Genomic DNA, 16866 nt, shown 5'->3' with positions numbered 1-16866 from the left:
ACTTGTTGAACGAGCGAAGTTATAGGCAACTTCGCCTGAGGCGAAGTTGTCGTGTATTTAAGTAGTTTACTGTTTACGGTTTGAGGTTAATCAGTTGGTCAGTTAGTGTTTTCGTTGATCGAGTTCAGTTTACGTGAGTCTATTGACGTGAGTCTGTAAGTAACACGGTTCAAGTTATCAATATAACGTGTCTTTGGTTTGTATCGTGTTCGTGTGTTCGTAAGCTTATATTCTACGTCCGTAACGATCTACACAGGGATTCCGCACTTGTGTATATCAGGATATCTCGTGTGATCCGTCCGGGGAACCTACAGTATATCTTGGACTTGCATGGAGTTTGGGTAGGTGAAGATATAACGTTGATGTTTTAGGTTTCGTTCATATTGAGGAAAGATTTGATCGAGTGCTCGGGAAACTTTTGAAGTGGAAGGGTGGTTTAATTTAAGGCGGTAGTTTGAGATGATGGGATACTGGTGTTTGGGACAATGTTTTCAAGATCGGACCGGTCCGACCGGTTGAACCAGGATTCGGTCATTAAAGCGGTCCGATCACATATAGTTCGTTCGGGATTAAGAAAACCGGCCGGTTCATACCGATCGTGCGGTTCGACCGGTAACCGGTTTCACAGTTGAACCGTTTGATGATAAAAAAAATATTATTTTTTATGTTTTTTTTCTTTTGGACGGTTCATTTACTTTAGCTTTTGGAGATTTGGGACCATATCTTCATTTATTTACTTCCCTTTTCATTTGTCAACCCTACTGCCGTCAATCGTCATATGTCCACATCCACGAAATTCCATAAATGATAAAATGAAGAAATTAGCATCCATGTTCAAGTATTCAAGTTGTTGATTTTAACTTTCAAGCATCCAAGTTGTTGATTTCGAACATTCAAGGTATATTCGCAATATCTATAATAGCTTCAGTTGCTTCTTATTTTTGAACTTAAAAATTATTATTCGTTTTTATTCCGAATTTTGTTTAATATTGAACTTATAAAACTTGAATTGTTGAAGACTTGAAGTTGAGTTGTTTACCTGTTTGATACATAGTACAGAACTTGATAGTTCATGTATTCATTTAAATGCAATCTTGTATCTATTATGTTCTCTGTTTGTTGTCTTTGTATTTATTGGGTTTTGTATTTATTATTTCTTGTATTGATTATGTTTTGTATTTTTTATGTTTTCATTGTTTTGTATTTAACTATTTATTATTATGTTTTGTACTTGTTATGTTTTGTAGAACATGGATTCAACACCATCATCAGAAGAAGATCAACCCCAATCCCAACCTAGTGTTCAATCAAATCTTCGTTTGAAAAAGGACATTGCGTGGAAATATGCTTCTGAAGCTGAAGATGAAGCGGGGAAAAAATTATTCTTTGTAGTTTTTGTAATAAAGTAGTTCGTGGAGGGGGGATTAATAGAATGAAGCAACACCTTGGTGGAATAAAAGGAAATGTTGCATCATGTACAAAGGTGCCCGCTGATGTCAAGCATCTTATGAAAACCTCTTTTGAAGAAAGTTTGCAAAAGGGTAAAGATGAAGAAGCACATATGGTTACCCCACAAACAACTCGGGCAAAAAGGAAAGCTTCTTCATCCATAGGCGTTCATTCATATTTCCCACGAGGAATAGATGATTCTTCTCAACCTTCAATTAAATCAGCGTGGCAAAGTAAAGAAAGATTGCATGATACGGATTTAGTTGTCGCCATGTGGTTTTATCATGCTTGTATACCAATGAATGCAGCCAACTCTCCTCTTTTTCCAATTGCAATGAGCACAATAGCTTCTATGGGACATGGATATACGGGGCCTTCTTATCATGCGTTACGTGTGAGTTTATTAAAAGATGCTAAGAAATCAGTTGCACTCATGGTTGAAGGTCAAAGAAGGTTGTGGTCAGAATCTGGGTGTACTATTATGAGCGATGGATGGCGGGATGTTAGGCAAAGGCCTCTCATTAATTTCTTGGTCTATTGTCCAAAAGGGACTTCATTCATTAAATCTGTTGATGCATCCAATATTGAGTCTAATGCTGAAAACTTATGCAACCTATATGGGGAGATCGTTAACATAGTTGGTTATAGGAATGTCGTTCATTTTGTAACCGACAATGCTGCTAACTACAGGGCTGCAGGAAAATTGCTAACTGATAAGTATCCTTTGCTTAGTTGGTCTCCATGTGCAGCTCATTGCATTAATTTGATTTTGAAGGACATTACCGAGATACCTTCGGTGACTGAATTGGTTCAGCTTGCATCTCGGGTGACTGTTTTCATCTATAACCATAAGTGGCCTTTAAATTGGTTGAGGAAAAGAAGAGGCTGGACAGAAATAATTCGACAAAGTGCCACTCGTTTTGCTACAACATTCATTGCATTGCAAAGCTTATGTGACCACAAATCCGATTTGCAAGCTATGGTTACCTCTAATGATTTCAAGAAAGTTTTGAAACTGCCAAAAGCCAAGGATGTGAAACAAACTGTCTTAGATGAAAGATTTTGGAATAATTGCTTAATAATTGTGAAGGTCATGGCTCCTATTTTAAAGATTTTGCGTATTTGCGACTCTGATGAAAAACCTTCACTAGGTTAAGTGTACGAAGGTATGCATAGGGCAAGTAAAGGCATCAAGGAGTTGTTTCACAATAAAGAACGTGTTATAAGCAGTATACCGATATTCTTGATGCCCGTTGGGATAATATGTTGCGTAAGAATCTTCATGCGGCTGCTTATTGGTTAAATTCAATATTTCAATACGATACAAATAATGATTCAGAAAAGCGGTATGCATTTAAAAGTGTTCTTGACATGATTGAGAAGAAGACGAATTTAGATGTTGTAAAGCTTACAACACGATTATGCATGTTTCGTGATCGAGAGAGTGAAGAATTTAGTCGACCAGTTGCTTTGGCTTCAGTGAAGAGTCACCGTCCTGGTATGTTTTTTAACTTTGATTAATAATGTTAGTTTATGAATTCTAGTATTCTACCAATATGTTCAAACTTTTTTTGGATGAGTGGTGGAGAGTGTTTGGTACGGATGTTCCGGAGTTGCAAACATTTGCGATAAGAGTTTTAAGTCAAACCGCATCTTCTTCCGGATGTGAGCGTAATTGGAGTGTTTTTGAAAGAATCCACACGAAAAAGAGGAACCGATTGGAGCATCAAAGGCTTAGTGACCTCGTATATATCCATTATAACTTGCTTCTACATAATAGGTATAATATAAATGACATGTTCATTATTAATTTATTTTTTGTATAATATTTATAAACACAATGAGTAATTTAACATCTAAATTTATTAGGGTCAATGAGAATAGAAGGTCCTACGACCCGATGGATTATGAAGGAAATTGAACAAGGTCAAAAAGAAGGAAATTGAACCGGATGAGATCCCAGGCCGTGCATTAATGTGGATGAAAGGAAGGGAGGACAAAGATGGTGCATACAAGAATGTTGTTGTCGAAGGCGTGACAGCCAAATTAGTATGTTTTAGTATTAAACTTTTTAAATCATGTTAAAGTCAATTCATTGCCTTATATTGGTGTCAAAAAAACATGAATCTGTATAACTTGTCTCAACACTTGATGTGGATACATAAGTGTGTTACTAGCGTATTAGAATATTTATATTTGTACATAAGCGTGTTACAAGTGTATTAGAATATTTGTTTTCTTGCAGGTTCAGCATGAGGAGCAGATCGCCTCCGGAGCCGTGGCACTTGAACCGTGCACAAATGCTGTCACCTTAGTGCTTGGAAAAGAGAAAGGTGGGTTTTTAAAAGGGATTGGGTACGAATTGACAACAGGTAAATATTGGTGTGTGAGTCGGGTAAAAGGCTCGTTTAAGCAACGGATTGCCCAACTTGAGTATGAGGCGGTGCAGAGAGATGAAGTGGTGAATAGGTTGACGACTCTACTCGAATCCATGAATGCTATGCTAGCAAGCCGTGAGAAGGAACAGTTAGCATTTGAGGCCAGGTTCAGACATCTCGAAGGATTGTTGCCGCAAATGTCAGTAAGTCAAATAAGTGACGTATGCTACATCTTAATTAATGCATTCGACATACATAATTGGCACTGTTTTTGTCACAATTCGTAGGTAAATCTTTTTTCCAACCAGATTGGTTCTAACCAAAGTACTAGTGCTGTGGCGCAAAATAAAATGGCAGCACCAGTAAGTATCTGATAGTTTCTTTGTATATCACAACTTTCCATATGATTTTTCATTTTTCATAACCTAATAAATTGATTTGTAGGCCAGTTCTGTGGGAAACATCTTAACCTCAGGTGAGGTTGTGCAACAAGAATTCCGCTTCTCAGGTAAGCATTTGACAGTTTGATTGATTTATTTTAATAATTAACTTTCCATGTGAGTGTGCTGATTTTGCATAAGTTAATTGTAGGCCAAGTCTGCGGATAAAATAGCTGTTGAAACGGTACCTGCTCCCCATATCGCGACATCAGTAAGTATTAGACAATTTCAATACTTTTTATAATTCGTTTCCAATGTGAGTGTACTCATTTTCTATTACCGAATTGCAGGGAAAGTCTGTGGAAAAAAGTGTTGACCAAATGGTAGTCGATCCCCATAGCGCGACGTCAGTAAGTATTTGGCAATTTCAGCTTTTATATTTTATAACCTAATAAGTCTAACAATTCCAATTTCTTTTATATTACCAATGAAGCCTGTAGAGAAAAATGTTGACCAAGCATCAACACAACTACACCACACTCCAGATAGTAACGGCTCGAAAAAACCATCAGTAAGTATTTGGCAATTTCAGTTTTTCCTTAATTGTTGATTGATTCATTGAATGGTTTTTAGGGAAAACAGAGAAGCCGTAAAAGAAAAGTTGATGTATGTAAGGCCCCGTTCCCGGTAGCCCTACATTTGGTCGTTGGATTTACTCATTCACATAGTTTTACAATCAGAGTTAATTAAAACTTTCGCGGAATATAAAACTTTAACCGTTCATTACAAAACATCTAATCTTTCTTTAAAACCATAGTACAAAATCATATTTAAATCGTCACTTTTCTTCCATCTTTAGATGTCAGCCATTCAATCCATGCCATGTGTCATCCTCATACCCTCTCAATGAACATGTGTACCTGCGTGCATACTAAAAGTCAGCTATGCTGAGTGAGTTCTAGTTAATCAGGCAACATACAATTCGTTCTCATACATCTCTACACGTATCCGAAGACAAGTATTAATACTATAACCCTGTATAAATATCCATAAGAGGAACGTCACATAATATCAAATAAGGGAATCAGTGTTACTACCCGTACTGTATATGTTTTCCATAAAAGGAACCATCTAATATATATTGTCCATAGAAGGAACACTCTTTATATTATCCATAGGAGGGACGCTCTATATATTATCCATAGAAGGAACGCCCTATATGCTATCCATAGAAGGAACACGATGCTATCCATAGAAGGAACAATTTACTATCCATAGAAGGAACACGATGCCATCCATAGAAGGAACAATTTACTATCCATAGATGGAACACGATGCTATCCATAGAAGGAACAATATACTATCCATAGAAGGAACATCCTATATACTTTCCATAGAAGGAACATTATATCTACGCTACTATTTAATATCCATGTAAGGAGCATAAACTTTATTATTAAATTTCCATATAAGGGTCACTAAAAAGATCCGCATACCTTTTCTACACTATCACTTCCCGGGTCTATATCCAATAGAAGTTAGAGGGATTTGCCATCCTAACTTACTACATCAGACATAGGATCCACATACTGTTCATACACTTGCTTCTCCATACCATACGTACAACTATAATCACCTTTCTTAACGATACGTGCAATATCCGAAGATCATTCACGTACCAACAAGTAGTCATTACTATCTATCACATATATCATATATAGCATACACTTACCACTTAAGGAAAGTGTATTAACTAATCACATTGAGTATGCACACAGCCCCGAAAACATAACAAGGAAATGGGGCTAGAAACTCACCTGAACTCGGTTAAGTTCACTGTTAATGGTTGTCCTTCTCTTTAGCTGTGCGCGACTAACTCTATAACTATTATACGTATCAATTAACTATCACTACCCATAACCCGTTCCTGGTCTAATTATAACCCTCAACGAACGGGGGTTCGGGGGTAGCGCCCCTGACAGCGGGGTTCTAGGGGCGGCAGCCCCTAGCAGGGTCCAAGGGGCAGATCCTGGCTGGGGTCGAGCACATTTTCCATTAGAAAATTAAATTATTATTTAATTCGCTAACTAAATTCTTATAACGAATTAAGCCTGATTCGTGGTCTATTTCGCTATTCTGGTTCGTTATCTCATCATAACTTGATTCTCCGTCTGGTTCGTTATCCTCACATAATGAATTGGCTAGTAACGAATCACCTGATTCGTTACTTGATTCGTTATGCTAATTCGTTGTCTGAACATCATCTGATTCGTTACTTTAGCATAGCGAATGAGCATATAACGAATTACCAGATTCGTTATCTTATCTAACGAATGGATAGATAAGGAACTAAGAGCTAATTCGTTATCAAGTCTCACGAATTGGGTCCAATTCGTTATGAACGCGTAACGAATTGGTCAATCATAACGAATCATATATGTTCTTATCCAGACTTTGACTTAGGGTCAAAGTCAAAATCGTCAAGAACACCCAGCGGTCAAACTATATTAGATATGAGATTAAACCTTCATTTCTTAACGAAAATTCATGATTTAGGTATCATTGGAATCGTCTAAGCAGCGCCTACAAACCCTAACCATTCAATCGTTCAAAACATCGGGTTTACAGGGTGCGATTTATGTATATATGTTACGGGTCTTCATACTAACAATTAGCCTACCAAACTTTAATCAATTTCAGTAAGTTTAGCTTCGTTGGATTCGTTTTTACCATACTAAAACAGATCTATGATTTCTAGACTAAATCCAGACTTAAACGAACAAGTTCGAGCTATAAACGTACCTTAAACGAGTCGAACTGCGAACACGATTAAGCCTTGATGTTGTTTTGGTCTGTCACGACGTTCCAGCACCAACAGGCTCGGGTTTTTGTTTTCGGATCTTGGTTCGGGTTATAAGATAGTGTTGTGTGTGTTTTTTCTAGGGTGTAGGCTATTGTGTAGAGATAGATAATAATGGAAATGATTAGGGTTTAAGGGATATTTATACTCCCTTAAGCCCATAGACCTAAGGCCCATATTTTCTTCTTGGTCCATAATTAATTCCATCTAATTAGCCTACTTGAACCATCTTTGTTATTTTATTACTTCTCTACTAACTCAAGTAATCTTTCCCTTCATAAATAAATAATATATAAAATATTATTCTTGGAAATTTCGGGATGTTACAATGAATCTACGGATGAAGCTTCCCCACCTGCTGACATAAAGGTATGTGCTACGTGAAACATTTTTAATTTCTCACCAACATGGGTATGTACTTATATATTGACTTCAACTAAGCCATCTTAATTTCACATGCTGGTTTATAGGTGTATGAGTGTCGTTTGTGTGTGCATGACAAGCGTAACAAGGTGGCAAATGGTAAAGTTCATTGGTCACCGGTTCCACAACAGTTGCATGGAAAAGCAATCCTGGAGGGTTGCTATAAAGTTAGTATTGATGGAGCCATAAAGGAACAAGCAATTATTCCATGTGAGGCATGTGAAATTACGACTGTTGGCGACACAATTGGTATTTTTGTTGCTTGGCCAGAACATCTAATCTTATGTGACCAGGAGGATTGTTCCCTTTTAACTTAACCGAACAAATATCTATGTTCTTTTTCATTTAGTTTAAAAAATGAACACTTGTGTTCGTTTATGTTCGTTTATGTTCGTTTGTTTATAATCAAAACTAACGTAATTGAACAAAGATAAACGAACATAAACGAACTTCCCACCGAAAGGTTCATGAACAGTTAAACGAACGTTCGGTTCGTTTGCAGGCCTACTATTTTGTTCTATTCAATTACAAAATACGACATTAATTATACATATTTGTTTTTCATATTCTGTTGTTCCAGCTACCACCACTCCCATCCTCAAAAGAACCAGACAGAGTTGGCAAGAAGGCAAAGGCAAAGTACACAACGATAGACCGGGTGACCAAACAGAAGACAAGGAGCAGTGCCAAGAAAACCGACGCCTTAGCTAGTATATAGGTAGTTGTTATTTTTGTATTTTGTAAGATATTTTGCATATACATTTGCTTAAGTGAATATTATTGTTAATATAATTTGTTTCTAATTTTGTTTTGTCATGCTTGCTTATAGCTGTTTTATATTACTGCACAAAAAAATAAAAATAATTATATATTGCCTAATTACACACAATTTGGCCACATAGAACACATTAAATAGGTGTGGCCAAAAGTAAGACAATAGCCACACCTGAAATTACAAAAATTAGAGTCTATAAATGACCATTAGGCACAACATAAACATTTTTGTGTGACGAAAAGTATGATAATAGCCACACTTTATATTACAAAAGCATTATGTGTGACAAACAGTAAGACAATTGCCACACCACAAACTACAACAGAGTGTTTGAGTGGTAACTTCACATTTTTAGCCACATTGACAACAACCTCCAGTGTCTATATGATATTATTAGCCACACAGTACCTCACTATGTGTGACAAAAAGTTTGACAATAGTCACACTTTAAATTACGAAAAGCATTATGTGTGACAACGATAAGACAATGGCCACACCACAAACTACAAAAGAGTTTTGACTAGCAAGTTCACATTTTTAGCCACATTGACAACAACCTCCAGTGTCTATATGATATTTTTAGCCACATAGTACCTCACTATGTGTGAAGAAAAGTTTGGCAATAGCCACACTTTAAATTACGAAAAGCATTATGTGTGACAAAAGGTAAGACAATGGCCATACCACAAACTACAATAGAGTTTTTGACTAGCAAGTTCACATTTTTAGCCACATTGACAACAACCTCGAGTGTCTATATGATATATTTAGCCACATAGTACCTCATTATGTGTGACGAAAAGTTTGACAATAGCCACACTTTAAATTACGAAAAATATTATATGTGACAAACGGTAAGAAAATGGCCACACCACAAACTACAAAAGAGTTTTTGAGTAGCAAGTTCACATTTTTAGCCATATTCACAATAATCTCCTGTGTCTATAAGTTATGATTAGCCACACAGTACCTCACTATATGTGACGAAAAGTTTTACAATAGCCACACTTTATATTATGAAAAGCATTTTGTGTGACAAACGGTAAGACAATGGCCATACTATAATCTACAAAGGAGTGTTTGAGTGGCAAGTAAACATATTTAGCCACTTTTAATGTAATATCTAGTGTCTATATCATATAATTAGCCACCCTATTATTAAATTTAAGTGGTCATTTCTTTGCTATATCCACACGGTATAGGTCACAATGCAAGCTTAGCACAACCCTATTGGCCACATTAATATAAAATTCATGTGGCTGAAACATGAAATCATGTGGCTATATAGAAGCAATGGTCACTCATAGTAAATTGTCATGTGGCTATTTTCTACCGTTTAGCCACACTTATTGGAGATGCTTCTTGATGGCCAGCAACTAATAACTGTACCCTTTAGCCACACTTATTACCACATAAGGCCACTAAAAACTCTGTGTGATCATATGATACCCACGGTGTCGCGACCTTTGGCCACATATGACCTGAACCAAATGTGTGTGGCTAAAGGCCTACGGCCACACATTTTTCGTGTGGCCAAAGGTCAATTTTCACGTAGTGTATAGGGTATGGTTGACAATTTTTGCACGAATAAAAGTATGGCATGTTTTAGTTAAACAATTCAACCAGACAACCTACCCCAACCAAGCACAACTTAGAGATTCCGAGTTGGCTTCAAGACATACTTTACTACTATGCATCAATCACTTGTGGATGTTGGTCAGATTTCTAAAGAAGACAAGATGTGGCATTGTCATATCAAGTGAATACGAGGTCTACCTATTACGAGTTTGGCTTTCTCTATAGACATTAAATTGTTTTTGGCACACTGTGTTATATTAAATTAACAACTGAATAAGCCTCACATATTATACTTATGCTTTGCATGGGCCTACATAACTAGTTGATTAAAAGATACCATCATATTTAAAACAATAAAATGCCTTGACCAATTCATTAGAAGTTTGGTTAGCAAGTTTCCTTCTTTTCCACGGCTAGTAGGTTAATCACAACCATTATATATTCCTGTTTGAACCATACTTGTCTAAGCAAAATAAATTTCATCAATCCCAACTCTTTTTCTTCACTCAGAAAATTAAATTTCAGTTTACGCCGTTACTTTCGTGCATAAAGATGATGGTGAAAGATCAACAAGACTAAAAAGTCAACTAACACATTTGACTTACGGTTGTTGTACGTGCTAATAACTGTTATTATAGTTGTGCAATTCAGGTACGAGTATATCACTCAAGTACCATCCATTGTGGCAAAAAACACACAAGAGGGTTGTGTCACACTCTTGATCAAGCTACTCAACTTCGTCATTGCAAAATGCTTTCAGTTTAGATACGTATCGCCAATATTGCCACCACCATTTCCAGGGAAATTGATGTTTTGGATTGTGCTATCTAGAAGTGTTCACGAATTGTACTACTGATAAATGATAATAACCTCAGTATACAAGTCCTTGAATCTTTGTATTTGGAGGTTGATGGATTAGCCCCCCAAATTTATCATAATTCATCTTTGTAAACTATAAACTATATGTGAAGTTAAGATTCATCAAAATTTATTTAATAAGAATATATATAATAATACGTTTGGTACAATTAGTCGGTGGACAATTTGATTGGGAGGGGCATATTTATTTAGTTGACCTGTAAGCCTCATAAAGGTGTAGGGGCTTAGTGAGTTGTGAACCATGTGATAAACTTTCAAAAGTGGATCAACAATCACAACCAGTAAGAAACAGGAGATTTTGCTCAACAAGCGACTCTTTGTTTTATTAACTCAACAAACGAAAAACAGAAAGCAAACCACACAAAATAAACAATGAACGTGGGCTATATATATACCCATACAATTTGACTCCTAATCAAACTAGGACTTTGGCTACTGCATTATCTTGAAACCAAAAAGATAGGACACAAATAATTAACTTAAACATAAACAAATAAATAAGATAATGATAACAATTATTTAAATCATTATCTTGATCTCCTCCAAGCCACCCCATGAGATCAAAACCGAACCGCCCTAGAACGTCAAGCAAATATTGTTTACGTTTAGCACCCCCTCTCAATATTTGTTTCGCCAAGACTCCCTCTCAATCTTGAATTATTCCACCGAGGTCTCGGAGATATACGGTTCAGCCCCCTGTTCTAATGCCGTCTGGACATAATTATCAAGAAACAAAAGTGTTTTATCGATCTGCATGTAAACATTGGTAAGATATTAAGTCATTGTGTTTGAAATTCAGGTTAATAGTTTAACACGCACAAAAGGTTACCTCAATATCTTCACAGCTTGCATCTAATGGCATTATATTCTCTATGGCACATTGGCATCCAGATCGAGGACTGCTTGGAATTCATATGCACGTTGTTGGATATCGGTTGAGTGAGATGCTGATAATTCCTCTCGCAATGATTGGCAATTTGTCACTGCAACAAGAAATGAAAACTCTAAGTTAAAAACTCAGGTAAACATTTACATATTTACTGATTTGTATTTGGGGGAATGTTAGCCAATTTATATAATTGGTTATATCATTATAATTGCCATTATTTAGTGTATGTGAATGATATTCAGATTATAGGCATGATAGTTTATTGTTGTTGTCTCTTTATGACTTTATCACTGTAATCAACCTTAAAATATCATTTGATTTAGTTAATTGTAAACCTAAGAGCTTTAAAATGTGCTTGGACGTAAATCAGTTTATTGGACCATGTTTCATCGTACATATAAATACAACCGGCCACAAATCGATATCAATCTTTAACATAATACACAAAATATGGTAAAAACCTATCATACATAATGCTAATTTTTTTGCTTTTAACAATTCTGATTGTTCAGCGCATCAGATCGATACTACTGTCGCTCATTGTATTGCTAGGCGAATCGATATCAAAGCTATCTGGTGTTGAGTTATAATAGTTGGCCAATGGCATCATCGTTTGAAGATTTGGGAGTGCACCTTCGAACTTGAGCACCTGAATTACTTGACCGATAGACGGCCTCAGACTACGCTCAGGGTGTGAACACCATAACCCCACCATCATCAAGCGTTTAGCTTCTTTTGCGTCGAACTCCTCGTTCAGCATCTGATCCACACCAGAAAGCAGCTGAGATTTTCCCTGTAAATCCCAAACCCACTCAATAAACCTAAAGTCTTTGTCTAGGTCAACTCTATGGTTTACGCTTTTCCCGCAAGCTATCTCTAATGCAACCACCCCAAAGCAATACACATCCGACTCTTTGCTAATTCTGCCTGTTTGTATACACTCAGGAGCCAGGTAGCCAAAGGTTCCAGCTATGCTAGCTGTTTTTACATCTGATTCATGGTCCATGAGTCTAGCTAATCCAAAGTCTCCAAGTTTTGCATTAAATTCTGAATCGAGCATGATGTTGCTTGTTTTGATATCCCTATGCACCACACATTGCTCGCACCATTCATGGAGATATTCCAGTGCTGAAGCTAAGCCTGTAGCAATTTTGTACCTCAAATCCCATGTAAGGATACACTTTTTGAAGAATAGATAATTGTCAAGGCTGCCGTTTGGAATATACTCGTACACCAGTAAGAACTGAGCTTCATCATGGCACCAACCGATGAGTTTCACCAAGTTTCGGTGCCTTAGACTGCTGATGACCTTCACTTCAGTCATGTACTCTTTCTTTCCTTGTTTAGAATTCCGTGATATTTTCTTGACCGCTACCAAAATATCTTCACGGGATAAGTAGCCCTTATAAACACACCCGAATCCTCCCTGGCCTAACTTATTGACATCAGAGAAGTTGTCGGTAGCCACTATGAGATCTCTGAGAAGAAATCTTCTGGGTCCTGTACTTGTATCAAGATCATCATTAATTGATGGGAAGGCAGCTATGCCTCTCAAAGGAAATCTATTTGGGTCCTGTCTCGAGCTTCCAGCTTCAGAATGACCTTTAGGCGAAAGGAATGACCATATCTTCTTGATTGTGATCCATTCTTGGGTCGATGAGGCCTTTCTTTCTTGAAATGACAATGCCCTATCAAGACTGCCTACGACCTCAGACATTGATGGGCGCTGATTTGGATGACTATGCAAACATCGAACAGCAACACCTGAGAATTCCTTCAGAGAACATTTTGAAATGTGGTCCGTCAAGCTAGGACTGATAATCTGAGTGAGTTTTCCTTTTCTTATCAGGTCTTGAGCCCATATTGCTAAACCCTCGTCCAGACTCTCGTCCAAAGCGGGCCTTCCAGATAAAACCTCAAGCAATACTACCCCAAAGGCAAAAACATCAGATTTTCTTGTCAATCTGCCTGTGTAGAAATAATTTGGATCCATATACCCAAAGGTGCCTTTGACCACAGTGCTAACATAGGTACGTGTCTGATTTGTCGGTCCTATTATAGCCAATCCAAAGTCTGCAATCTTGGCAGCATAATTTTGATCCAACAAAATGTTGGAGCTTTTCACGTCGCGGTGGATGACTCCGTGTTGTGTGCCAGTGCCGGTGTGTAGGTAGTCCAAACCACGTGCTGCTCCTATGCATATTTTGAGCCATTGAGACCATGTCAGTGTTGTACCTTTCTTGTGAAGATGATCATAAAGGGTTCCGTTAGGCATGTACTCGTAAACAAGGGCCATCTCTTTCCCCTCATTGCAATAACCAACCAAAGACACAAGGTTGCAATGGCGTAGCCTTGAAAGCATCTCAACTTCAACCCAAAACTCAGGCGCTCCTTGGTGGGACTCCAAATGCAACCTCTTAATGGCGTAGATATCAGTTGATTCATCAGATATCTTTCCTTTGTACACCTTACCAAAACCCCCTCGGCCAATGCACCATTTTTCATCAAAGTCATCTGTTGCTGTAATGAGCTCAGATATTAGAAATAAGCGGCATGGTTGTTCCATGGCAGGCGGGAACGGTGAGGATGTAGTCTATACTTCTTTGGTAATTTCAGTTAATATCTTTTTCCCTTTATCTTGAAATGATCAAAGATTGTTCACTTTAGCTTTTTCCTAAAATACATAACGCAAACGACTTAGTTTCTATACATACACATCAAATTGCATAGCACCGTAATTATATATCTTTAAATGGGGTACTTAAACCGGCCATCGTCTGATGAACCAAACCGTATAGTTGAAGAAAATATTACTAAAAATCAAATGAAAGTAGCTGTAAGGTTTTCATTTCTACAGTCTGTTTGCAAAAATCAAACATCTTCAAATTTTAAATAATAAATAAATACAAAATAAAAAAACCTTGAAACGGATGAATAAGTACATCCAGACTATGTATGGTGTCATGGTGATGCTGATTATATGAAATCATCTAATTATAGCTGAAGTGGGCTTGGGATCTAACTTTAATAATTTGATGATCACATCATGAAAAGGATAACTGGAGTTCATATATAGATGAATCATTTACAACGAATGTAGATTGTAAACAGAGAGATGTGTTCTTCGTTTCCAAACAAAATTCAGCTAAAACATGAAACCGTATTATACATGTAAACATGTTTATATATATATATATATATATATATATATATATATATATATATATATATATATATATATATTTAGCGATGAAAAAGAGAACTGCACCGGTGGAAATACTCAATGCACAAAACCGAAACATCAGACTAGGACTATACTACTCGTCCCATTGTTGTCTCTATTTGATAGACCAGGACAAAAATCAAACTATACAGATGAAATAAGTACTACTAAGATCAAATGAAAGTTGCTAAAGTTTTCATTTAGTTATGCAAAACATGTTTATATATTCAGATTAAGAAATTGAACTGGATCACTAAAAATTTCATATACTTTTCATGTATTCAAAAACTAAGATCAAAACTATGCCATGGTGAATTTACAACTAATTAATTACAGCAAAAGTCGACTAGAGATTGAGTTGATATGATAATATTTAGTGAATATATGCATCATGAGAGAGGCTATCGGAGTTCATAATTCATAATATGAAGATTAAAGGACAAATAACTTACAATGATTACAATGATAAGTATCGAGAAAACGTACCAATTTGTAGATTATGAACAGAGAGATTAAAAAAGGAACAAAATCAGTTGTTTTCAAGTGGTAAATTTCTAGGTTGGTGATCTCCAGCCGGCCTTTTTAACTTATTGATGGTGAATTACATTAATAACAATCCTTCGACTATTATTTAGTGTTAAAGTTTTCATCCCTTTAGTTGCCAACTAATTATTCCTTTTGTTTGATTTTACAAGTACACCTTTCTAATGTTCGATTTCTCTAGTTTTCATCAAGGAGATGTAAAAGATTGTTCACTTTAGCTTTTTCCTAAAATACATGACACAAACGACTTAGTTTTTATACACATCAAATTGCATAGCACCGTAGTTATATATCTGTAAATGGGGTACTTAAACCGGCCATTGTCTGATGAACCAAACCGTATAGTTGAAGAAAATATTACTAAACATGTTTATATATATGTGTGTGTGTGTGTGTGTGTGTGTGTATAGCGATGAAAAAGAGAACTGAACCAGTGGAAATACTCGATGCCCAAAACCGAAACATCTAGGACAAGAACAGACTAGGACTACACTATTCGTCCCATTGCTGTCTCTATTTTTGTAGACCAGGACAAAAATCAAACTATACGGATGAAAATAGTACTACTAACTACTATGATCAAACGAAAGTTGCTAAAGTTTTCATTTAGTTATTATGCAAAACATTGTTTGTATATTCAAATTAAGAAATTGAACTGGATCACCAAAAAATTCATATACTTTTCATGTATTCAAAAACCAAGATCAAAATTATGCCATGGTGATCGAATTTACAACTAATTACAGCAAAAGTCGACTAGAGATTGAGTTGATAAATGATAATATTTAGTGAATGCATCATGATAGAGGCTATCGGAGAGCAACATGACATTCAAAGGATAAACAAGAACTAAGATAACAGATCTCCATGTCCAATCCCCCTACGAATTTGAAACTATTGTGTCACACTCCCATTCACCGTACCAGACGATTGCCTAAGATCAAACAAGCATTTATCCATTTGATCCAATTATTACCGAACCCCATGAAAAACAACATTTTTCCCAAGTACTCCTAGCTTAGAGAGTCATAGGCCTTGTGAATATCTACTTTCGTGATAAGTAATTTTTTATTTCTCTTTTTATACCAAATGACCACATTGTTCATTATCAAAGAGCCATCTAAAATTTGTCTTCCTTTGATAAAAGCGAATTGTTATGGACTTAAGCCACCTCCTTAGCCAACCGATTAGCTAATAGTTTCACAATAATTTTGTATTGCAAACCTATTAAACAAATAGGCCGATTATCTTTAAGTAACAGACTTTCCACTTTTGGAGTGAGAGTAATAAATGACGAATTAGATCCGGAATGGATTCTAGAGTGAGTATAAACTTATGTTCAGGGCCGGCCATAAGGTGTGGCGGGGTGGTCGACGGCCACAAGCCAGACACTCCGCTAGGCCTGAATTGTTTTTCAGAAAAAAGAATTGTAAGCACTACGTGAATATTGACCTTCGGTCACACGAAAAAAGTGTGGCCGTAGGCCTTT

The 16866-nt window shown here is 36.5% G+C and overlaps 1 protein-coding gene and 1 pseudogene across 1 annotated transcript; one reads left to right on the top strand and one right to left on the bottom strand.

Moving 5' to 3' along the window:
- The first annotated feature begins 1250 nt into the window (after positions 1-1250).
- On the top strand, positions 1251-3370 carry LOC143630827 (uncharacterized; annotated as a pseudogene).
- An 8749-nt stretch (positions 3371-12119) lies between these two features.
- LOC143630826 (receptor like protein kinase S.2-like) lies at positions 12120-14177 on the bottom strand. Its single transcript, XM_077099733.1, has one exon. The coding sequence runs from the start codon at positions 14175-14177 to the stop codon at positions 12120-12122; it is 2058 nt and encodes a 685-aa protein (XP_076955848.1).
- Positions 14178-16866: the final 2689 nt, after the last annotated feature.

The sequence above is a fragment of the Bidens hawaiensis genome, unplaced genomic scaffold (assembly GCF_021521415.1).
Source record: "Bidens hawaiensis isolate Kalapana, Puna unplaced genomic scaffold, B.hawaiensis_p1.1 tig00005823_1, whole genome shotgun sequence".
Classification (NCBI taxonomy): domain Eukaryota; kingdom Viridiplantae; phylum Streptophyta; class Magnoliopsida; order Asterales; family Asteraceae; genus Bidens; species Bidens hawaiensis.
The sequence above is the reverse complement of the archived record's forward strand: the minus strand, read 5'-3'. Positions and strand labels throughout refer to the sequence as shown.